At 54.4% G+C, this 23,851-nt stretch overlaps 2 protein-coding genes across 7 annotated transcripts in view; one reads left to right on the top strand and one right to left on the bottom strand.

Moving 5' to 3' along the window:
* The first annotated feature begins 15 nt into the window (after nt 1-15).
* On the top strand, nt 16-683 carry TMEM258 (transmembrane protein 258). Its single transcript, XM_032691214.1, has 3 exons — nt 16-99; nt 182-291; nt 432-683. The coding sequence occupies exons 1-3, from the start codon at nt 97-99 to the stop codon at nt 556-558; spliced, it is 240 nt and encodes a 79-aa protein (XP_032547105.1). The 5' UTR covers nt 16-96; the 3' UTR covers nt 559-683.
* Nucleotides 684-1,969: 1,286 nt separating this feature from the next.
* The window catches only part of MYRF (myelin regulatory factor), a 46,675-nt gene continuing 24,793 nt past the window's right edge, over nt 1,970-23,851 (bottom strand). For 3 of the 6 annotated variants that reach the window (XM_032691545.1, XM_032691546.1, XM_032691547.1), the window contains exons 6-27: nt 23,336-23,508; nt 23,033-23,156; nt 17,739-17,934; nt 17,075-17,151; nt 16,457-16,567; nt 16,122-16,212; nt 14,796-14,996; nt 13,922-14,030; nt 12,818-12,927; nt 12,155-12,315; nt 11,645-11,717; nt 11,003-11,091; nt 10,626-10,694; nt 9,507-9,587; nt 8,314-8,399; nt 7,965-8,126; nt 6,909-7,187; nt 6,733-6,820; nt 6,361-6,435; nt 6,111-6,213; nt 5,441-5,515; nt 1,970-5,249 (exon numbers count right to left, since the gene is read on the bottom strand). In XM_032691545.1, the coding sequence (XP_032547436.1) occupies nt 5,163-5,249; nt 5,441-5,515; nt 6,111-6,213; nt 6,361-6,435; nt 6,733-6,820; nt 6,909-7,187; nt 7,965-8,126; nt 8,314-8,399; nt 9,507-9,587; nt 10,626-10,694; nt 11,003-11,091; nt 11,645-11,717; nt 12,155-12,315; nt 12,818-12,927; nt 13,922-14,030; nt 14,796-14,996; nt 16,122-16,212; nt 16,457-16,567; nt 17,075-17,151; nt 17,739-17,934; nt 23,033-23,156; nt 23,336-23,508 (2,620 nt within the window). In that variant the 3' untranslated portion in view covers nt 1,970-5,162. The remainder of the gene's footprint in view (nt 5,250-5,440; nt 5,516-6,110; nt 6,214-6,360; nt 6,436-6,732; nt 6,821-6,908; nt 7,188-7,964; nt 8,127-8,313; nt 8,400-9,506; nt 9,588-10,625; nt 10,695-11,002; nt 11,092-11,644; nt 11,718-12,154; nt 12,316-12,817; nt 12,928-13,921; nt 14,031-14,795; nt 14,997-16,121; nt 16,213-16,456; nt 16,568-17,074; nt 17,152-17,738; nt 17,935-23,032; nt 23,157-23,335; nt 23,509-23,851) is intronic. The other 3 variants (XM_032691551.1, XM_032691550.1, XM_032691548.1) reach the window with 3 other exon arrangements.

Raw genomic sequence — 23,851 nt, forward strand, 5'->3', positions numbered from 1 at the left:
TCCCGCCCTCACTCCCACTTCCGGCGGCGCGGGGGGCGGACGTGCGGCGGAGGCGGCAGTGGCGGAGCCGACGTGTCGCAGCGGGAACCCGGCGACATGGTGAGGGCGCAGGGGGGTGCCACGGGGGGCCGGGGTCGGTGCCGATCCCGGCCCCGCTGAACCGCCGCTGTGTCCCCCGCAGGAGCTGGAGGCGATGAGCAGATACACCAGCCCGGTGAACCCGGCCGTGTTCCCGCACCTCACTGTGGTGCTCCTGGCCATCGGCATGTTCTTCACCGCCTGGTTCTTCGTGTATCCCCCCGGGGCCGGGCGCGGGGGGGCGGGCGGGGGTGTCCCTTCACCCTTCTCTGTCTCCTGATCCCGGATTATCCCACCAATCCCGGGCTCCCCTCCCCTTGTTTAAGATTATCGCCTTAACCTCGGTCCTGCAGCTACGAGGTGACATCCACCAAATACACCCGGGACATCTACAAGGAGCTGCTGATCTCGTTGGTGGCCTCGCTCTTCATGGGCTTCGGAGTCCTGTTCCTGCTGCTCTGGGTCGGGATCTACGTGTGAACCCCCTGGACGTGGGATTCGGGGAAGCTCTTTTTATATTTCTTTTGTATTTCAGCAAAAAAACCAACAGGCCCTCCTGTGTCAGGTGTGGTGTGTGACACCTGAATAAAACTGGCTCTGTGACACACCTGCCTCGGGACTCCTGATTTGTCTTTTAGGTGTTTCTGTTTACCTGGATTTTCCAAACCGCTTGGATGGAATAACGGGATCGTTTGGGTTGGAACAGCCCTTTAGGATCAGAGAATCCAACCATTCCCCCAGCACTGCCACCACTGCCCATGGCCCCAAGTGCCACAATCCACAGGGATTTTAAATCCTTCCAGGGCTGCTCACTCCACCACTGGAGCCCGTTCCCATGGTTGACAGCCCCTTCCATGTAGGAATTTCTCCCTAATATCCAACTTAAAGCTCACCTGGTGCAACTTGAGGCTGTTTCCTCTCATCCTGTCACTTGTTCCCCGGGAGAAGAGGCTGATCCCACCTGGCTCCAGCCTCCTGTCAGGGATTTGTGGAAAGCCAGAAGGTCCCCCCTTGATCCTCCTTTTCTCCATGTTGGCACAAGGTCCAGGTGCTTTGGGATATGCCCGGGGTTATCCCAGATTTCCACGCTGTGTGTGGCCAGAAGAGTTCCAGTGCCACCTTGTGTCCTGGTACAGCCAGCCTATGGAAAATAAAGCCTAAAGCTGTTTTTAATCCCTGGCATCCCCTCACCCTTTTTTGGGAATGCTGTGCATGCTCTCATCCTGAACCAGGAGTTTTATGGCTCAGCAGTGAGAGCAAAGAGGTGGATGAATTAATTTATTAATTCCTGAATTAACTGCCTGGTCTATAAACAGATTTATGGGTTTTTAAGGGCAGATTGGAATTTTAGCCCAGCTTTCAAACAATTCCAGTTCCAAAACACAAGTTCAAGCCCCAGTTTCCTATTTGGAAAGGAAGATTTCCTTTTGTGGACTCTTGGATCCTTCTGGATCTGGCCCTGCCCTCTGACATGTGAGAAATAACAGGTCAGAGGCAGATTTCCTTCCTTTTTTTTTTTCCTTTGCTTTTTTTTCTTCCCCTTCCCTTTTTTCTCCCCTTCCTTTCCTTTTTCCTTTCTCCTTTTTTCCTTTTTTCTTCTTCATTTTTTCCTTCTTCCTTTTTCCCCTTTCCCTTCTTCTTTTCCCTTTAACCTTCCTTTTTCATTTTCCATTTTCCCCCTTTTTTTTTCCCTTCTTCGTTTTTCTCCTTCTTTCTAGTTTCTTTTCCCTTCCTAATTTTTTTTTGCTCCTTCCTTTCTCCTTTTTATCGCCAACAACCCTGACTGGACCCTGTTTGGGCACATCCAGAAACTCCCACTGATTAAAGACAGGGAATTTCCTCCATCCCACTATTATTCCCTGGGAAGGCAGGAAAGCACCAGGAGCCATCCTTGGATACAAAGCAGTATTTATATATTTTATTCATATGGGCACATTTACCTCCAGCAGAAAACAAAGTCTAAATAAGCCAAACAAAACAAAACAAACAAAAAAAAAGGGGGGGGAATCCAGAGACTCAGCCCCTCCAAATTCAGCAAAATATAAATATAAATCAGGAAGAAAAGAGGGAAACCACGTTTGTTTCCCACAAATAAAAACCAGGAATCAAGAATAACCTGCTACAAATGCAACTCTACAAACTGGCTGGCAAAATACAGTGATTAAAGCTGTGGCAGCAACATTTAAACCAACAAATTAGTGCTTTACTTGGTGGTTTTTTCCTTAAGTCTTCCAGTGGTGCCATAGTCTCTATTTACAGGCTTTAAGCTCCAACAGCAGGACAGAAGAGTTGGGAATTTGCTTTTGAAACAAATTCCCAAACAGCCCAAGTTTCCACCCTTTTGTCTTCCTTCCTGCCAGGAATGTCTCTGGATAAAGAGGGATTTCTCCCAGCTCAGAATTCCCTCTGTCCCACGTGGGGAAAGGCCTGATTGTGAACTCTCTTGGGACTGACTGGGGACAGGGAAGGGGCAGGTGTGGGATTTGGGGAGAAATCCATACAAACAGCTGTTTCCACGGGCCTAGAAGCAATTCCACGACTCCTTGATTTTAATTTTATAATTATAAACCCCATTTCTGCCTCACTGGGCAGCAGCTGATGATTTTTGACATGGAACCCTGGAACGGTTTGGGTGGGAAGGGACCTTAAAGCCCGACCAGTCCCATGGGCAGGGACACCTTCCACTAGCCCAGGTTGCTCCAACCTGGATGTGAACACTTCCAGGGCTGGGGCATCCACAGCTCCTCTGGGAAACCTGTGCCACTTCAGACACAAGATCCTGTTGACACTAAAAGCTCCACCCTGAATCCCTGTCCTTTCTCCATCCCGGGGATTGCTCCCGGCTCCGTGTGGGCAGGGCTGGCCTTGGCACTCCAGGAGGTGCCTCATCCCGGTTAAGCCACAGTTTCTGAGGCAGCATTTGACAAATCCATGGGAAAACACTGTTCCCCGGGCTTGTTCCACAAGGAAAAAGGCACCAGAGATGTTTCCAAGCCCTCAGGCACTTGGTTTGCTGGGAATCCCACTAAATCCCATGGATGAGCATCGTGGGGACACCTGAGAGATCCCAACTCCTCCTGGGCCACCACTGATTGATTCCTTCCCTCAGGAGCGGGGTGGGATGTGCTGGGAAGTCTTGGATGAGGTGGAGGGGATCTGAGGGGGTGATTGCAGGCTCTGGCCCTCCCAACATTCCCTGTTTCCTCTTCCAAGGGACATTTCTCCCAGCCCGGCATCACTCACCTGAGGAAGGACGTGCCAGCCTGGGCCGTTGATTGCCAAGGGGACAAGAAACCTGCCAGGGAATTCACTTTCCAGCTTAAAGCCGGGACAAACCCCTCGGGGCAGGCGGAGGGAAGAGCACTGAGCTACATCCAGGTGCTTCCTTCAGGATTTGAGGGGGAAACAGAGAATCCTGCTGAGCACGGAGCCGACCTCCTTGTGCTCAGGTATTCCCAAGCCTTAGGGTGTCTTGTTGTCCCACTGAGCTTCCCAAAACTGGGTTTTCCGACTGCTTGGCTGCTCGGAATTCCCTGCTCACCCACTATGTCCTGCTTCCCAGGATTCAGTGGATTTTAATAACTCTGTGAGTCGGTGTTTGCTGCTTCCAGGCCTAAACCCCTGACCTGGAAACCACCAACTCCAACAAGGAATTTTAGGGCTGCTTTGCTGGGATAAGCTCAGGAGGTGGATGACAAGAGACAAAACCAGACATCCACAGGAACCATCACTTTACCTGGATAAAAACCATCCTGTTTTTCCGGAGCAGCTCCCAAGCGTCCGCAGGATCAGCGTGTGGCATTTCCCCCTCACCGTTTTCCTTAGGGAAATCCATCTCAGAATAACCTGGAAGTGGCTGAGCCTCCAGGAACACAGGTAACTCCTTTTTTGCAGGAGGAGCCGGAGCGGGATGGGGAGGGGGATACACACGGAGCCACTTGGCTTTCCCACGTGGCTCAGTGGGGCAGGATGAAATTCCCATTTTTTTTTTTACGGCTTAAAACCCCGAAGAACTCAGTAGTTTAGCAAGTTAAGGACTTGTAACAGTAACATATCCCAAAATACCGCAACACAAGTGCTCTGGGAGGGCAGGGACAGCTCGGAGCCGCTGCCATTCCCACTTTTTGGGAGACCACCGCCCTCTCCCGAGGCAGAGATCCCGCCCTGACACAGATCCTCACATTCCCAGGGACTCGGCCTTGCTCTGCAGGGCGCTCCAGGATTTTCCAGCAGTCTCTGTCCTGCACATCTGGGCAGGGGTTGGTGTCGGCTTGAGAGCCGACCAGGCAGCTCCATATGCTGCTCCCAGATGGATAAAACCAGATCCCACAACACTCAGTGTGGGAGAATCCCGGTCATCTGTCACCCCCGGGTTGATGCCAAGTGTCCCCGCGTGTGGTGTGGCCTCGGCAGCGGCTTTAGTGGGAGTTTTGTCCATCCAGACCTGGATCTGGTGGGATTTAAGAGCAGAGAGGAGGGGGAATGATGTGGAAGCTGCTCCTTCTCGGGTTGTTCCCAGGGGAACGTGTCCATTGGCAAGTCCGGGGGGCTCCAGGGGGTCTGTGGGAAGTGGCCCTGGGCCAACTAGAAGGAACAGCAACTCCAGTGTACGACTTCCAGTATGTCCAGGCACAGCCCTCCTTTCCAAAGGCCAAACCCCTCGGAAAGGGCTCCAGTGTTGAAGCAATTCCAGTGTTGTGAAGAACTGACGTGGGACACCCGGGAGCACCAGGAGATCCGAGGAAGGAGCATCCCTTTGGGATGTGGCCTTCAGTCCGGTGTGATGCTTCCCAATCCAGCGTTGGAAGGGGAGGGAGAAGCCATGGAGGACACAGGGGTCTCCAGGAGGGAAGGGAGAGGGACGTGGGATGCTGGGAACAGGCGTGAGGTCACCCCTGGAGCCACCCCGGGGCTGGTGGTGGGGTTTAGGTCCTGGGTGTGCTCAGCATCACCAGCCACCAGCATTCCAGCTCCGGAGCTGCCGCAGGACACGGGGATGAGGGGGGCTGGGGAATTCGGGAGGCTCCCCAGTGGCACCAGTCCCCCTCCTGTCTCCAAGCAGAGGGCACTGGTGCTCCCGGGAATCACTCGCAGAGCCAGTAAAACTGGAAGTAATAGTCAGTGAAGAGCTGGCCCAGCTGCTCCGGGGAAGCGCCGCAGTCGGCCTGGCCCTGGGAAAGGGAAAACGAGCTTACAGATGGGGGCAGGATGCCAAGGAGGGAATTCTGCCTGGATTATGGGCTGCAAAAATCATCCCCCCCCTACCAACAGCGGTGGTGCCACGTGGCTGCTAAACCTGCCACGATCCCATGTCTCTTCTTCCACAAGGCAAGAGGAAGGAGGAGTAGCTGGTGGAACTCACCGGCTGAGCCACTCGGAAGTGGTAGGAAAACTCCTGGAAAGACATCATCACCAGAGGCCAGCGGTGCGTGGTGTCCTGGGGAAGGAAGGGGAATAGCTGGGATGAGATCAGGGATGAGCAGAGGGATGCTCTGGGGACGGAACACACGGCCTTGGGCTCTGCAGTGACCCCACGGAGGTTTCCCGGAGAACAAGCGGGATGAGGAGCGGCTGAGGGAGCTGGGGGTGGGCTCATCCTGGAGAAAAGGAGGATCAGGGGCATCTTCTCATTCCCTACAACTCCTTGACAGGAGGGTGGAGCCAGGTGGGGCTGTGCTCTGCTGCCAGGGAACAAGGGACAGGACAAGAGGAAACAGCCTCAACTTGTGCCAGGGGAGGTTCTGGATGGATATGTGGGAAAATTCCCGTAATGGAACAGGTTGTCAAGCATTGGAACAGGCTCCAGTGGTGGAGTCCCCACCTCTGGAGGATAAAATTCGTGTGGATGTGGCACCTGGGGACATGATCTGGGGTGGCCTTGGCCGTGCTGAGGGAATGGTTGGACTCCATCATCTCAAAGGGCTTTTCCAACCAAAATGATTCCATGTTTGAGCACGAATGCCCTCCAGAAACTCCTGTGCTGCCCGTGGGTGGTGTGCTGGGCTGACTGTGAGCTGTTCCCTTCTCCTTACCTGTGCATCCATGGTATCCATGGAGCTGTTCCTGCTCACGGCATCCTGGCAGGGATCACTGGAGACAAGGCCACAAAGGGAGATGGACACAGCGGAGGAGGAGCTGGGAAGAGAGGACACAATGAGAGCCTGGAAGGGGGAACATCCACAGCCCCTTCCCCGTGAAGACACCATGGCCACATCAGTGTCCGGCCCCTCTGGGGGCACTGGAACACCCAAAGGATGTTCCTTTGGATCCCTGGCCACTCACTTCATCTCCAGGGTCAGGTTGGTGTCCACGGCCGTCCGCTGGTTCACAGGGATGCGGAAGCTGAAGTTTCCAGCCCTGGGAACACAGAGGGAGGATGAGATGTCACCAGGCTCTGGGATAAGACCCAAAATCCCTGTTGGGCTGAGGATTCACATGGGAGATCTTCCCAAGGATGAGCCCATTGCCAAACACTTTCCCTGAGGGCAGCACTGGCGGCACCAGTTCCAATTCCCATGGAATGGTGTGAGCTGCCATGAGGTGATAGCAGAAAACAACCAAGGGAATCTTGGAAAAACTCCAAGATTCATCCATTTCTTTCTTCCCACGGTGCTGCTGCCACCAAGGTGCCACCAGCCAGCCCTTCCCGCTCACCTGCAGGCGTCGGAAGCGGCGCAGTACTGGGAATGGATGGCCAGGTTGATCTCCAGGATCCGGATGGATTCCAGCACTGGGCTTGGCCCTGTCGGCGGGAGAACGGAGCGTTTAGGAACAGCTGGAAACCCCTGAGGGAGGAAGGCTGGGAGGGACAGGAGGTGGGAGCCACGTACCGTCCGTGCCGGGATGCTCCGTGCGGAGCCGCTCGCTCACCGGCTGCCGGAGGCTGCGCCGCTGCCGGGAGCTGCTGCGGGAGAGCGAGAGGTTGGAGATGTACTTGGATTTGCCCTGGATGTGGGAGAAGGGGGAGGAGGGGCTGGCATTGGGGCTGCCGAAGCTCTGAGACCTGTCAGGAGTCTTTGGCCACTTGGAGTAGGAGGAGGATTTCCCGGCGATGCCCCTGGATTTGGCTTTGATGTTTGTCGCTGGAAGGAGGGAGGTCTGGCTTTGGTCTGTGGAAAAATGGGAGAGGAGGTTGTGCTGAGGGGCTGGGAGCGGGTGGGAGCACCGGGATCACCCTGTCCCCATGTCACCTCCTGAATTATCCAGGCTGCCCCGGGGAAGCTGTGGCTGCCCCACCCCTGGAAGTGTTCAAATCCAGGTTGGATGGGCCTTGGAGCAACCTGGTCTAGTGAAGGTGTCCCTGTCCATGGAATGGGATGAGCTTTAAGGTCCCTTCCATCCAAACCATTCCAGGATTCTGTGATTCCATTCCCTCTGTGCCCAATGGTGCCAGGGATGGAATGAAGAGGGAATGAGGTCACACCTCAAGGTAGGGCTGCTCAGGTGAGCTGAGCCTGGAAGTGCTTCCCGTGACTTTGTGCTGGAAAAGTGGGAAGCTCCAAATCCTTTCCAGCCCCAACTTACCCCTGGCAGCAGGATCAGGGATGTCTGAACTGTGCATATGGGCAGAGAAGGATATAAAGGATAAATATAAGGATATAAAGGATATATGTATGGTATAAAGGATATACATATATTGTATAAAGGATGTATAGAAGATATAAAGGATATAAATAGGAGGATATAAAGCCATTAGAGAGCTTCCAAAGGAGGAGGACAAGGATGAGGAAGGATCTAGAGGGAAGGTGTGGGGAAAGGGAGCTGGAATTGTCGTCCTGGAGGAGACTGAGGAGATCTTCCCACAAGGAGCAGGAGGTGAGAGACAAGGATGTCACACAAACCTTGGAGATGTCCCAGAACCTCTGGGAATCTGGGATGGCCCTCACCTGTCCTGTTGGTGCCGTGAGTGGGGCTGGTCTCCGAGGGGACCACGGAGGAGACGCCGGTGGGAACAGCGGAGCAGCACACGGAGAAACACGGAGGGCTGAAACAGGCCAGCACACTGGGAGCAGGAGAGCCCAGGGATACTCCAGCTGTGTCCTCCGGGACTGCAGGGACATCGGAATAACTCAAGGGATCCAACAGGAGCAGCACCCAGTGCCCCACCACCCATTCCATGAAAGCAGAGCCATCCCAGCACGGTGGGATGGGGGAAGCACCACCCTGGTCATCCCGAATCCCAAGCCACCATCCCGAATCCCAAGCCACCATCCCGAATCCCAACCCAGCCCCCACCGTGCTCCGGGGGGCTCCTGCTGCCGGCTCCGTTGGATGTGGCCGTGGATCGCACCGTCTGGGTCTTATCGATGTTCTGGCTTGACCTGGAATGCAGGAAAACGTGGTGAAAACCTGGATTGGGACTGTGGTGCCGCTCGTAGGTGCGGAGAGAAGAGGCTGCAGTGAGATAATGGAAAGAGGGACACGGAGGAACAGGAGACATGGAGGAGGACAGAGTGGAATGATCTGGGAAAGGGAAGGCAGGAGAGAGGCACACAAGCCATGAAGACAGCAAGGAGAGCTCAGAAATCCATAGGGAATCGTGTGGCAGTCCCATGTCTGGCAAGGACAATAGGACAATTCCCAGCTGCTTCAGAGGACATCCAGCACTCCTGGATCATCCTGGAACAGGGTGGATTTCACTCTCAGTAGTGATACCCTGGCTGGGTTTGGGTTCTTGGGACTCAACAGGCTCCAAGCACTCACATTCCCAAAGGAATGTGCCCCTCATCTCTCCGAGACTGTCTGTTCCTCCCCTTGTTCCTCACAAACACACACAAGTTAATCCCATGGAATTCCAGGTGTTTCACTGCAGCTATCCCGGAGCTGAGCTGAGGACACCACAGGCATCTCCTGAGGATAAGGGAGATGGGAAAGGGGGGGAATCTTTCTCCCAGGTCTGCAGTGCTTTTGGGCACCTGTGTCCATGTCTTACCTGTCCCTGAGCACCGCTCCGGGTTTCCCAGGGATTAACGGAGCTTCCCACCCTGGGAGAAATCAAAAACCCACTTTGTCCCCTGCAAGACTTATTTTATTATAGGGACTTCTTTTCCAGGTGAAAGGAGACTCAGTGCCGGTCTCCTGGACGGAATGTGGAGCTTCACCTTCATCCCATCAAAATCCAACCCTTGCCCCTCGTGTCCTTCCACTGCCTCATTCACCTTTTCCATGTGTGGCTTTATCCTGCTTTACTTGCAGGATGTAATTTCCTTATTTAACCTTTTATTGACTGATTTTTCCATCTCCTAATCCCAATTTCCCCTGCCTAACAGGGTCCACAGTCCTTCCTCCTGGAATCCCATTGGAGTCTCACATCCATTTCTCCGCTTTCAGTTTTGCTTTGTTTTTTTGGTCTCCTGGGATGCAGATGGCAGGAAAAAAAAAAGAGGAATTAAGAGAAGGAGTAACGGGATAATGAAACAGTCACATACCGTGGACACAGAGCGACCGGAATTCCGGGACCGCCGTGCCGGAAGAGGGCCAGGAGACAGGCAGTGGGCACAGCAAAGGAGCTGCAGGACAGTGGGGGACACAGGGAGAAGAGGGAAAGCGGGAAGATGCCCGGGAGGACAGGGAATGAAAGAGGATGTGGAAGATAACGGGAAGGAAAAGACAAAAATGGGGAAAATTAAAGACAAAAGGGAAGGAAAACGGGTTGGATGAGGAGATGGAAGCAGGAGAGGAGGGAGAAAAACGGGACAGGGAAAACAGGGAGAGAAAAAGAGACTCATTATCAGGTCACAGGAGCTCCCAAAGCTGGTCCGGTCCCACTGAACCAGTGGGATGAGGTCGGAGGCATCCAAGGAACATCCAAGCCTGGCCACGAGTGGATTTGTGAGCAGCCAAATGGGGCCTTCCCTTTTCCTTCTCTATTCCTCACTTCTCGCTCCAGATATTCCTCATTCCCTCCAGATATTCCTCATTCCCTCCAGATATTCCTCATTCCCTCCAGATATTCCTCATTCCCTCCAGATATTCCTCATTCCCTCCAGATATTCCTCATTCCCTCCAGATATTCCTCATTCCCTCCAGATATTCCTCATTCCCTCCAGATATTCCTCATTCCCTCCAGATATTCCTCATTCCCTCCAGATATTCCTCATTCCCTCCAGATATTCCTCATTCCCTCCAGATATTCCTCATTCCCTCCAGATATTCCTCATTTCCTCCAGATATTCCTCATTTCCTCCAGATATTCCTCGTTCCCTCCAGATATTCCTCGTTCCCTCCAGATATTCCTCGTTCCCTCCAGATATTCCTCGTTCCCTCCAGATATTCCTCGTTCCCTCCAGATATTCCTCATTTCCTCCAGATATTCCTCATTTCCTCCAGATATTCCTCATTTCCTCCAGATATTCCTCATTTCCTCCAGATATTCCTCACTTCTTGCTCCAGGTAACTCAACCGACACCAGGCTGGGATGTGTGGATGTGCAGGGTTGGATTTGCCCCTCTGGAATTGTGCTCCACAACGCCAGGGCAGCTGGGTTTTGTGCTTCAGCCTCTCCCAGGCCCCCTCATCCCTTCCCAGCAGTTCCCAAAAACACCCACCCGTCGATATCCACGAGATCCTCCTCACTGCGCAGGCTCAGCACGTAGAGAGTGGACATGGACACAACGCTGGAAAAGAGAGAGGGGAAAGCTGAGCAGGGACATGGAGCAGGGATCTGTCACGGTATCAATCTGCTCCCAAGGGATTCCAGCCCACGAAAGACGGCTGCTCCATCCCTGGGAGTGTCCAAGGCCAGGTTGGAGCGACCTGGGATACTGGAAGCTGTCGGGGTTGGAACTGGTTGAGCCTCGAAGTCTCTTCCAACCCAAAGCATTCCAGAATTACGTGGAAAAAGCCCCTCACTGCACCCCCCACGGATGGCATGGCCCAGATGGATCAGCCAGAGGGAAGGATCATCCCAGGTGCTGGGAATCACCTGAATGCCATGATGATGACCAGGGCAATGATGGTGCCCTGCAGGAAGCGTTGGCTGATACAGGCCTGTTCCGGGACAACCGACGGAGACTGCAAGGAAAAAACACCTGGATCAGCTCAGGAACCCCAAGATCAGCTCACATTCCTCCCACGGACCTCCCCAAGCCCATCCCGAGCTCTCTTCCTGCTCCCTGGAAATCCTGAACTCCCCCCAGTCTGGAAGCCATTTAACACCCCCATTAGGTACAGACAAAAGGAATATCATGGAATCATTAAGGCTGGAAAAGCCCTCTGGGATCCCAGAGTCCAACCACTCCATAGGCACCACTAAACCATGTCCCCAAGTACCACATCCACACGGATTTTAAATCCCTCCAGGGATGGGGACTCTACCATTGGAGTCTGTGCCAGAGCTGGACAACCCTTTCCATGAAGGAATTTCCCAGGATATCTGACTTAAATCCCCCCTGGTGGCCGTTTCCTCTCATCCTGTCACCTGGGAGCGGAGCCCGATCCCACCCGGCTCCACCCTCCTGTCAGGGAATTGTGCAAAGGGGAAAGGGCCCCCGATCCTCCTTTTCTCCAGGATGAGCCCTCCCAGCTCCTCCCACCCGGCACTGCTCCTTTGGGATCCACCCCTCACCTTGGTGGCCACTTTGTGGGGTCTCTTTTTGTGGGGAACACTTCCCGCCCGGCTGAACTGGCTCCCCGTTTGGCTGCAAGGAAAAAGGAGCAATGGAGTTGAGCTGGGCAGGGATGGCTCTCCAAGCCATTCCCAGGGAAAAATGGGATTTTCCAGTAGGGAATAAACCTCTGTGTGGCATGACAGTCACAAACCCTTTGGGGGCTTTGCCCAGAGAGCCCCAGTTCTGCCCCAAAACCTGCATAAGCAGGGTCAGGATGGAGGTTCTGGAAGCACGGGAAACTCTTTGCCATGAGGAAATGGCAGGCAGTTGGAATTGGAGACGATTCCATCCGGGGTGTTTTTGGGAACGTCAAACCTCCCCAGCCTCGGCTCCTTAAACCCCAAGTGATGTCGTCAGACAACATCCCAACAACATCCCAACACCCTCCCCATCTCCCACTTCCTGATCCCAGCTGCCACTCGGAATTTCCTGGGATCCAAGGGGACATTCCTTGGCTCCGGCTGTACCTGAAGGCTCCGGAGCTCACGGTGGACTTCATGCTGTCCAGTCTCTTGAGCTTGGCCAGCTTGTGGCTCCACCTTTCCAGCTCGTCGATGCGGGTCTCCAGGTTGTCCGTCAGCTTGCACAGCTCCTTCACGGCCCCCACGTTCTCCATGAAGATCCGCTCCTGCCAGGGAATCGGGATGAGGAACGCTTGGATCTGGCCGCCCTGACTGCTCTCCCACGCCACGTCCCGTGGGAAAGGCTGCGGGAGTCAGCCAGCATGGACCATCTGGATCTCTCCAACCCTCCAGGTGTGACGTGGGAGACTGTCCCCACCCCCGTGGGGCATGGGAGGTGATTCCCAGAGCAGCAAAAAGGTTGGGAAAGGTCAGGAGACCGGGTGCTCCGGGGGATCTTGACATAAGCACCTTATCTTATCCAGAAAGGGGAGATTAGGACCGGGAGACTCCCTGCAGGAAGCTGCCAGCAGGGAGCCCTTCCCGGGGGAGATGCCGCCAGATTTCCCTCCCTGCCTAGGTCCAGTGTCCACCCAGGGCTGCTCCCGACTTCTGGAATTGCAGCCAGGCCTGAAACTCATCTGGGTGGAGCCAGGAGCATTTCCCAGGCACCGCATTCCATATCCAGCTCCTGGAGCTGGGTTCACTGGCCTCCCGGCTGCCACCAACCTTGTTCACCACCAGGAAGTTCTCCAGGGTCTTCCCATTGGAAAAGACCAGGTCCCCGGTGTCCTTCACAGCTTCCGGGAGGATTTCCTTCACCTCCTGAGCGATGACACCTGGGGACACGTGGAGAGACCACGGGGGGGGGGTCAATTATCCCCAAATTCCATGGACAGGGATCATCAACCCGCTGTAGGATCTACCTGTACTCCCAAAGAGAGGTGGATACCTGGAGAAACCTTTGCCCTGTGGGAAGTGCCACCTTCTCTCCTGCTAAATTCCCTGAAGAGGGAATTTCATCAGATTCCTTAATTCCAGAGGTGAGAACCCCCCTCCTGCCCACCTCACACCCGGGGCAGAACTGGATACAGCCCCCTATGAAAGGCAGAGAATTCCCGTGGGACATTCCTGCCTCAGAGGCGTATTCCCATGGGATATACCTGTCTCAGAGGTGTATTCCCGTGGGATATTCCTGTCTCAGAGGTGTATTCCCGTGAGATATTCCTGCCTTAGAGGTGTATTCCCGTGAGATATTCCTGCCTTAGAGGTGTATTCCCGTGGGATATTCCTGCCTTAGAGGTGTATTCCCGTGGGATATTCCTGTCTCAGAGGTGTATTCCCGTGGGATATACCTGTCTCAGGTGTATTCCCGTGGGATATACCTGTCTCAGAGGCGTATTCCAGTGGGATATACCTGTCTCAGAGGTGTATTCCAGTGGGATATTCCTGTCTCAGAGGTGTATTCCAGTGGGATATTCCTGTCTCAGAGGCGTATTCTCATGGGATATTCCTGCCTTAGAGGTGTATTCCCATGGGATATTCCTGCCTTAGAGGTGTATTCCCATGGGATATTCCTGTCTCAGAGGTGTATTCCCATGGGATATACCTGTCTCAGAGGCATATTCCCATGGGATATACCTGTCTCAGAGGCGTATTCCCATGGGATATACCTGTCTCAGAGGCGTATTCCCATGGGATATACCTGTCTCAGAGGCGTACTCCCATGGGATATTCCTGTCTCAGAGGTGTATTCCCATGGGGTATTCCTGTCTCAGAGGTGTATTCCCATGGGATATACCTGTCTCAGAGGCGTATTCCCATGGGATATACCTGTCTCAGAGGTGTTGTCCATCCCCACCGTGGCCGCAAACTCTGGTTTGTAGTTGTAGTGCACCAGTCGCATCTGGGAGATCCGCTTCAGCTGTTCCGTGGTGTCCACCTGGGAAAAAAAACAGGCACAGGGAACTCCTAAAGGGACTGTTGCTTCTTAAATCCCCATGAGTCCAAGCAGGAAAACCCACTGTGGCTCATGGGAATTCCTGTGGGAGACTGGAACCTTGCTCGGAGCAGCCGCTGGCACAAACAGCAGCAGCACTGGGGTTAATCTCCAGCTCTGGTCTCCAGACATATTCTTGGGATAGGGAAGCCGGGAAGAGAGAGAGTCTCATTGCAGAAACAGAGTGGAGGCAGTTCCCAAAAACATGTGGGGTGAACGTATCCAGTTTTTCTGGACAGGCAAATCCAGCTGACAGGAATTCAGAGCAGAGCCCTCTGGCAAGGCCCAGGATGGTGCCTGCCATAGTCACCTGTTTCCATGTATTTTCCAACTGCTTTCCACCTTTTTTCCAACTGTTTTCTGACTGTGTTTGCCAGTTCTGTCTAACACTGGAAGAGTCAATATTCCCTAGGATGTGGTGGACAGGTTGTGTCCAGGACAGAGGGAATTCTAAGGCACTTCCCATCTGACCAACAGTCACCTGATCCCGGAATATCCTGAGCTGCATGGGGCCCACAGGGATCACCGAGTCCAACTCCTGTAGGCCTAGAGCTGGACTCCCACAGGAGCTCAGGTTATCCATAAGGATTCTATGGAAACCAGTATTTTCATAGAAATAGAAATTTCCATTTCATATGGAAACCAGCGTTGCGGTGCCCCTTCACCCCAATCCCCCCCCCTCTCCCCCCCCGTTTTCCAAGGTCTCACCTCCTGGATGTCCTCCTTCACCCGGACATCCGAGGGGTGCATCAGGGAGCCCATGACCTTCACGTTGCCGTGGACCACCAGGGCCTCATCGGGGCGGTCGGTGTTGATGCCGACGCGGCCGTGGTGGAACACGGTGTCCGGGAGCTGCGCCCGCTGCCACAGCACGTCACTGTCGCTCTCAAACTGGCCCGGGTTGGAAGCCTGAGGGAAAACGGGAAAGCGGGGGCTGAAAAAGCAGGGAAAGGACCGCTGGGAAGCAGAGATCTGAGGGATGTTCGCCTGAGAAGCGGGAGGGGGTTTTTGGGACGAGCTGCCCGTGAGATCCCAGTGCTCCCTCCAGCCCGCAGCACATGGAATTGCTGTGCCAGCCCCACAGGAGGGACAGCAGGGAATGGGATAGGCGGGAGCACAGAGCCAGGAGAGGACAAGGAGGGTCATGGAGGTGCCACACAGAGCTTTGCACAGAACAAGGCGGAGTGGCAGGGCAGGGATCCACCGGGAATGGATCTGGGAATGGATCCCAGCCCATCCTGGCAGCCTTGGCATTCACTTGCTGGCCCAGCCTCCCTTTGCAGGAACCAAGGCTATTCCTGCTCCTCTCCCCTCCCTAAAGGAATATCTTTGCTTCCTAGAGCTGTTGTCCCAGAGCTGCTCCAGGACAGCAGGTGACCAAGTGACGTGGATGATGCTCCTGCCTCCCAAATCCTGCGGGGTTCTGTGACCCACCTGCAGGTTGTGCTGGGCTGCCTGCAACTCCCTGCTGGGAATCCTGGAAGTTACATAATCCATCATGGACTTCTTGTCTGCAGATCCTGAGGCCCCTGTTTAGGTTTTATTCCCTGCCTTCACGTCTCGGAGCCGAGTGCTCCAGCAAAACCCCGGGAAAGCCTGGGAATGGTACCTGTTCTTGCCCCTCTTCCTTAGGACATGCAAGGGGTGGGAAGGCACCCAGTTTTCCTGCACCTGGAATGCTTGTCCCTGCTGCAGAGTACCAGCTGCACTCTTCCCTAATTCCCAGCAGTCCCAACTGGACACTGCTCCAACCTTGGAATCTGCAACAGGTTCCCTGAGGAACTAGATGTGGAAAGGCTGGAGCCAGAACCCAGGTGTGGACTGGGAATGCTACAAACAATGCAGGGGGAGTTTGGAGAAGGGGGGAGAAGTGGGAAATCAAGGCTGGAAAAGCCCTCTGAAATCATCAAGTCCAACCATCCCACGTTCACCACCAAAGCACCGCCCCAAGTGCCACATCCCCAGGTGTCTGGAAGGTGGGAGACGGTCCAGCCAAGGACCGTGGGGCACCGGAGGGAGGGGACAGGGATTTACCCGGACGATGATCCGCTCGGAAATGTGGGCAGCCAGCGTGTAGTTCTGGTTCTGAGCGTGTGCCTGCAGGGCCACCACCAGCATGAAGTACCTGGGAAGGGAGAAAAGTCAGGGAAGCATTCTGGGAAGTGCTGGATCTCCATCCCCTTCGGAACACTGTGGTGGGCTCGGAACATCCCCTCCCCCTGTGCTCCTCCCAGAGAGGGGAGACCCTTCTCGTGCCCAAGGATGGCCAACCCAGGCCTTGTCCCCCATGTCCTCCTCCCTCTGGACGCACTTCCCGGGCCAGGAGGAGGCAGATCCACGGGAGGCTCGGGATATTCCGGAGCCCTCACCTCTGGTCTGGGTTGGGTTTGCCCTTTTTCCGCATGTTGTTGGCCGTGGTCTCGCTGAAGTGCAGCCGCCCCACGGTGACCTTGGTGACCTGCTCCGGGGGCAGGTTGACCCTGGGAGGGAAGGGAAACAGAGGAGTGAGTGAGGATGCTGCCTATCTGGGAATGCTGCCTAGTATTTCCTGCTCCTCTGCCTAAGGACGTGCAAAAAGCAGGAAGGTACCCAGTTTTCCTACACCTTGCAGAGCTCTAGTTCCCAACATTCCCTCATTCTGCTGGATCATTCCCAACAGTCTACTGGACACTGGCCCAGCCTTGGGATCTGCAACAGGTTCCCGCGTGCCCTGAGGGTGCTCTGAGGAACCAGGTGTGGAAAGGCCGGAGCCAGCACCTGGAGGGGAGGGTTTTTTGGGAATGGCCATCTCCCGGTCTGCTCCAGCACAGCTGGGCTGTGAACTGGGCACAGAGCTGGGAATGCGAAGAGAGGAAATCAAGGGAGAACTGGAGAGTGTGGCAACCACCCAATGGAATGCGAGACTCTAACTCTGCCCCTTTCCCCACCTTCTGGAGCTGTTATTCCCTGGAAACACGGGATGCTGGTTCCCACAGGGACACACTCACGTGACAGGGTTGAAGGGCCGTTTGCTGCGATCCGACTGCGACTGCTCGATGTTGATGGATTGGTTCAAGGCCTCGAGCTGGAGACGAGGATTTGGGAATGTGACATAGGGCACAGAGACCCTCCCATTCCCACCTCCTCCTTCCCAGCTCTCTGCCCACCTTCCCATGACTTGGTACAACCCAGAGTGTGGGCACTGTCCAAACATGGGAATCGCCCTTGGAAGGGGGAAAGTCGAGGGTGGAAGGATCTTCCCAAAGTTTCCATATACCTCTGGAATCAAAGGTGAGAGAGAGCCAGACCTCAAACACCCAGGCAGTGACTGAGCCCATCTTAGGACTTGTATTCCAATGGCTTAGAGGATGTTTGGTTTGGATATCAGGGAAAACTCCTTCATGGAAAGGGCGGTCATTGGAACAGGCTCAGGTGGTGGAGTCCCCATTCCTGGAGCCATTTAAAATCCATATGGATGTGGTGCCTGGGGACATGGTTTGGGGTGGCCTTGGCAGTGCTGGGGGAATAGTTGCACTCAAGATCCTAAAGGGCTTTTCCAGCCTCAGTGATTCCATGGTTCCACACATTCCTCCACCACGCAGCACGTGAGGCTGCATTCCAAGCCCCCTCTTTTCCCGGCTCCATTCCCCCTCACCCTCAGCTCCCGCTCACCTTCACTCCGTGCAGCTTCAGGTAGAAGCATTCCAAGGGTTTCAGGCCCTCGGGGGTCTTCACGTACTTGGGGTCTCCCAGCATTCCGATGTACACCGTGACCTGGAAGTGGTTCTTCTTCTGGCACACGAAGGCGTCGTCACCCACGGAGAAGTTGAATCCCTTGTCGGCGTCCACGCGGTACGTGAGCATCGGGCTGGGAAAAGGGAGCAGCAGTGAGGCCAGGAGGGGATCCAAAGGTTTCCCAGGGAAATTCGTGGATATCCCATCCCTGGAAGTGTTCCCAGCTGGGTTAGACAGGGCTTGGAGCAACCTGGGCCGTGGATCGGATGATCCATAAGGTCCCTTCCAACCCAAACCGTCCTACGGTTCTTCCACTGGGAAGGAATATGGAGATGCCAAGCTCCACAGCCTTCCCAAAGCCTGGAGAATCCCTTTAATGCTAGGAGAAGCAGCTCAGGCTGACCTGGGGGTGTCCCACATCCTGTGGCATTCCCGATGTCTCCTGTGCCAGCCCTGCTACCAGGATGTGCCTGTGTCCCAAATTCCTGTGGAAACCACCACCACCACCTGCTCCAGTGGCTGCGGAAAAGCTTCCGGCTCCCAGATCCAGAGAGGGGGGAGGAGGAGGGGTCCTGGCTGCTCCATGGACACACACCAGCTGGAAAGGTTTAATCTACATCTCCTTAATGGGTTGGTTTCCATGGGAATGAGGGAAATATGTGGCCTTTTCCTCACCGTCCAAAAATCCCAGACCTGGGCTGGTGGGCCCTCGGAAGGGGGGAAGGAGCTGCCTCTCATCCTGCAGAACAGCCACATCCCATTGTTTTGAATTAAAGAATTAGGGATGAGGTAAAGGGGGAGCTCAGCCCAGCCTTGGATATGGGACTTAAAAATTAAGGAGCAATTTTCCCTAAAAAACAAATCACTCCCGACTTCTACCTCCAGATTCTGCCCAGAGCAAGGGGAGGGGAGGCGGACAGACTGACAGCAAGGAATGTGGCAGACTCTGGGAAGCAGAAAATAGGGATTCTGCCCTGGTATTCCTTCCTTTTTTCTGGAATAAAGCCATTGTCCCCCCAGAACACCTGAGGGGATAATGTGGATGAGGCCTGAGGGTGATTCCAGGCTGCCAGGAGCAATCCTGGGATGGCCATGAGTAACTGTTCCCTCCTTACGCCCCAGGGACCTGGGAATGCTGTGCTTTGCTCCAGACACAAAGCAGACAGTGGGAGCAGAGCTCTGCCTTAGCCCAGAGGCACGAAAGGAATTCCTTGACCTCCTCCCAGACTCTCCATCTGGATGTTCCTCACTGGAGCCTGAGCACCCTCTGCTCATCCCACTCCTGGCTGATTTCCTGGCTCCTGAATTCACTGCTATTCCCACTGGTTTTTAACAGGCAAAGCCAAGGAGAGGAAGGGTCTGTCCCAACTTCCAAGCTATAGATGCTTCCCAAACTTCCAAACTGATGGCTGCCAAACATGTGCTGACAGAGGGGAGACAGGAGGGCTCCTCCTCCTCTCTGCCTCCTGGAAATTCCTGGTCTTCCACAATCCCCTTCCAGAGGCTCCTATTCACTGACTTTCCCGTTTTCCCAATGGCTGTGGCTGGTGCATCCCCCAAATCCTTGTGCTGGGATTGATGGGAGGGAAGATGCTGCTTTCCAGCGGGATCTCCATCCCTTCTGGCTGAGCCGAGCAGCTGCTCCCAGGGCAGGGTATTCCCGGCTCTTCAGATGGGAATGGGGTGGTAAGTGAAGGAAAAGCAGGAGACCCCAAGGGAGAAGCAGTTCCTGGGATTAGGGGTGACACCAGCCACTGACAAATCCATGTCCTGGGAGCAGCCAAAGCGTTTTCCAGGGAGAGCACATGGGCCAGAGGGCAAAGTGTCAGGAATAAAAGGTCTGGGGTCAAATGGATTGCTTTATCCCAAACATTCCCAGTGGCAGAGGCGGATTAAGGCGGGACAGAAGGGCAGGATCACGGGAGAGGAGGTTTTTCCTGATCCGAGTGAGGGGTCACAAACTCCCCCCAGGGAATTGTATTGGGATCTTGGCCAGGAGCAGGATGCTCACATTCCTTAATTTGTTCCTCCCAGGCACAAAAATCCCTAATTTCTCTCCTTCCTTCCCAATTCCCCAAGATCTCAACTAAAACAGAATATCGGGAGACTCCTAATTCAAGGATCACTCACTAATTCCACGTATTCCCTGATTTCCTTCACTTCCAGGATACAAACATCGGGATGGAGGAACCATTGTCATCTCTCCCACACAATCCCACCTGTGCATCCACCTCATGTGGTCCCTCCAGCCTCCTGGGATACATCCATGATCCATCACCCTGTGCCACCTATCCCAAAACACATCCAGTAGGTCTGGACCACATCCCACGGGTCTCCATTCCCTCCCTGAGATCCAGGATCCAGCAAGGCCAAGTTTGGAGCTGTTTATCCAGACACTTCTCTCCCAAGCAAGGGGTGGAAGCCCGAAAAGCTTGGGATTAGCTGCCTGTGTGGGAGCCCCACGGAAAGCACCAGTTGTGAACAGCACGTTCCCGGTCTCCCAGTTGGGAATTCCAAGGCCCTGGGCCTCAGCATGTAGGTGTTTCCATGGAGGGGTGAACTATTCCCAGCTGCCTTCCCTCAAGCTGTAACAAACCCGGGAGAGGGAGGAGGGAGCCAGAATTTATCAGAGCCCGCTGTCAGGGAGATGAATGACTCCTTCTCCCGGGAGTAAATTAGGGAATTGCCCAGTTCCAGGCCTCCTTGGCACTGCTGCTGGAAAGCAGCTCAGCCCTGGGAAGGTTCAGCAAATCCAAACCCACAAAAATCAGTGCAAAGGGCCAAAAAAAAATTATATATTGTCCATCAAATTAATCCAGGGATTTGTGGCTCCTTCAAGATTCCTTGGCAAAGCCTGAGACACGGAATGGAACTAATCCCTGTCCCACCCCCCTGTGGAACCTCACTTTTTGTGTGCAAAAGAACATGGAACTACATTTAACTGTATTTGTTGTCCCTAGAATCGCTCCTGAGAGTCTGGTAAAAACCTGGATATTTTCCCATGTCCTTCACCTCCTTCCTGAACTCTTTCCTTGGGATCAAAAAGAGGAAAAATCAGATAATTCAGATGATTCACATTCCTGGGCTAAGAAAAGCACCTGGATCCCAGGGAACTCAAACAGCACATGGAGGCTTGGGAATAACTTCCAGGAGAAACTGGAGCAGGAACAGCTGATCCTGGCTTTATGATCTCCAAGGAAAACTAAATTGTGGGAATAATAGAGATCTTCCTACTGCTGAGAACACCCAAAAGGAGAAAGGAAGGAGACAATTCCTACCTGCTAAATGTGGATTAACCAAACTAAAAAATCCCATTACAGGAGGAAGGGAAGAGGAAATTTTTGGTGTTTCTCATGGAGTATTCCAGAGAAGGGCTGCTCCAGGAGAATAAGGGACATTCTGTGTAAAAAGAGACATAGATCCAGCTCTCCTGGAGCCACCTGGCTCGTCATGGAGAAGGAAAACTGGACCTAAACCTGAATCGATCAACCTTTACCCCTTAATTCTGCTCCAATCCGGCGCCACAACAAAGCCCACGTGGCTCCCTCAAATTCCATGGAGTGACTCCAAAGGAATTTATTCCTTACACAACGGGATGATGGACCTCAAAGCCCCAGGACGGGGTTTGCTCTGGCTTTCACCCTAAATCCCAAAAGCAGGGATTAGGGGAGCGATCCCAAGATCCAAAGAGCGGGGCTGGGGTTGTAGCAGTTTTCCAGCAACTTCCCCGTGCCCAGGAAATATGGTGGAATTTGTCTCTGTCTATCCACCTGTGTGCAAGCAGAATTTCTGGAACTGGGATAGCAACACCTTGGAAATGGTCTGGGACAACTGGGACATGTTTGGGATGGGAAATGGATGGATGGGATGGGAGATGGAAGCAGTGAGAGGGTAAAGAGCAGCTGGAAGAACAAAGAATAAGAGCTGACAGGTGCAGATGCAGCTCAGAGGAGGTGGGAGCGGAATTCCTGCACATGGAAGCAGGATTTGGGGGATGTGGTGAGGGCAGGATCGGCAGGAGATGTTCAGCTTCCCACATCCCACCATCCACAGGGTGGAGAGCACGGATAGGGCTCCAGGATGGCTTTGGAGCTGCTCAGAAGTTCCCAGGAGCAGCTGATATTCCACCTAAAGCTGGGAGACACTTCCTCTGGGGAAACCAGAAGGAATCATCTTCCCAAATTTCCCCTCTCCTGCAGGGGGTGGGGAAAGAGCCACAGGGTCCAACAGAGAATTCCATGCCCTGCCACCACCGTGAAAGCCGGGAGAAGGGCTGGATGAGCAGGAGACATGCGAGGGAAAGCTGGGGTTTGCACTCTGCCCCCCCGGGATCCTTGGCTGCCATTCCCAGCACCATCCAGGCACGCTGGGATCACAGCCGGGGGTTATCCACAGGCACTGGAGCATTCCGTCCTCCCGGTCCCCACAGGACCCCAGCAGCCCCCGGCTGGGCAGGAAGAGGAGGAGGGGGAACTGGGAGGGAACTGGGAGGGAAGGGGGTGGGGGGATCTGCTCGGGGAGAGGTTCCTGGAAGCCATCCTGGCATTGCCAGTGTTCGGTCACCTCCCAGGAATGCAGGGAGGATCCGCACTGGTTTCTCCTCAGCTCTCCTCCTCTCCAGTGCTTGTCCACGTGCTGCCTCCACCCTCCTCTCCCTCAGTTCCCAGCCCACCTTCCCACCCCTCTCTGCTCCACAGCCACCTTGGTGATCCCGACCTTCCTTTTCCAGCCTCTCTACCACTTCCCAGCTTTCCACAGCCCCTTCCCGCTCCTTTTCCTCCTTCCTTTTCCCACCAACCCCTCCCACTCCTCCAGCTCCTTTCCACGCTGTGCTGAAGTGCCTCTGAATTCTCTCCAGCCATCCATGCTATGTGTTGGCTGGGAATTCCCAATTCTAACTTTAAAATCCTGGAAAGCCTGGGAAGGGGGGAAAGGTGCTGCTGGTCCAAACCATGCGGGATTTGCCAATAAAACCTTCCAAGATTTGAGTGGTGGCTGAAATCCCTTCTGCTATTCCTGAATCATCCATAAAAAGTGCGGAGGAGCAACTTTCCCAATAGGAAAGGTACAGAGGGAGGGAGTATCTCCCCACAGTACAACTGAGAGGACAAGGACAAATCCAGAGAGATCCTTATCCCATATTGTGCCTATGATATTCCCAACCCCAGTGGCTCACCACAGACACATGGAATATGAATCCCTCTTTTTCCAGAGGCAGAGGGATTACTCACAGCTCCTTGTAGTTGGCATCATAGAGAGTTGCCCACTTGTTCTGCTGGTGTGGCTGCCACTTGATGGACTGGAAGTTGGGATCCAGGTAGGATCCGTTCAGACTGTCGTTATCCTGGATCAGCCCTATGGGGAGGGGGTAAAATTCCTTAAAATCCCGACTTTAATCACTGGAATGAATGTCCAGCAGGGTGGAAGCCCAAGGGAGTGACTGGTACCGCATGAAATTTCCCTCCTGACTGCCAGGACAGCAGATCCAGGACTGGAATTCCAGGGGGACGAAGAGGAGTGGGATCAGAAGGTACCTGGTGAGAGAGCACCCGGCTGGTGCCAGGGAGGAGTCTGGACTCGGTCGGGATTGAGTGGCACCGATCCCATTCCTGGCTCCTGCTTGATCATCCCATTGAGCATCTGGGCATTGAGGGTGTTGGGGGGGGACTCGGAGTGTTTCCGCTTCTTGGCGGGATGCACCGGGAGCCTGCGGAGACACACGGGAAAGGCTGAGCTGGGAAGCTCCACAGCCCGTCACTGGCACAGGCAGGATCCCACACAGAACCCAAAAACGTTCCCACAGCACTGTCCCACCTTCTCCCACACTGCCAAGCTCTGGGCCACATCTGGAATTCCACAGAATCCCGGAACGGTTTGGGTTGGAAGGGACCTTAAAGCTCATCCAGTTCCAACCCCCTTCCATGGGCAGGGACACCTTCCATAGACCGGGTTGCTCCAGCCTGGCCTTGGACACTTCCAGGGATGAGGCAGCCACAGCTTCCCTGGGAAATCCATCCCAAGGCCTCACCGCCTTCACAGGGAAGATCTTC

Source organism: Chiroxiphia lanceolata, chromosome 6, assembly GCF_009829145.1.
Source record: "Chiroxiphia lanceolata isolate bChiLan1 chromosome 6, bChiLan1.pri, whole genome shotgun sequence".
Taxonomy (NCBI): Eukaryota; Metazoa; Chordata; class Aves; order Passeriformes; family Pipridae; genus Chiroxiphia; species Chiroxiphia lanceolata.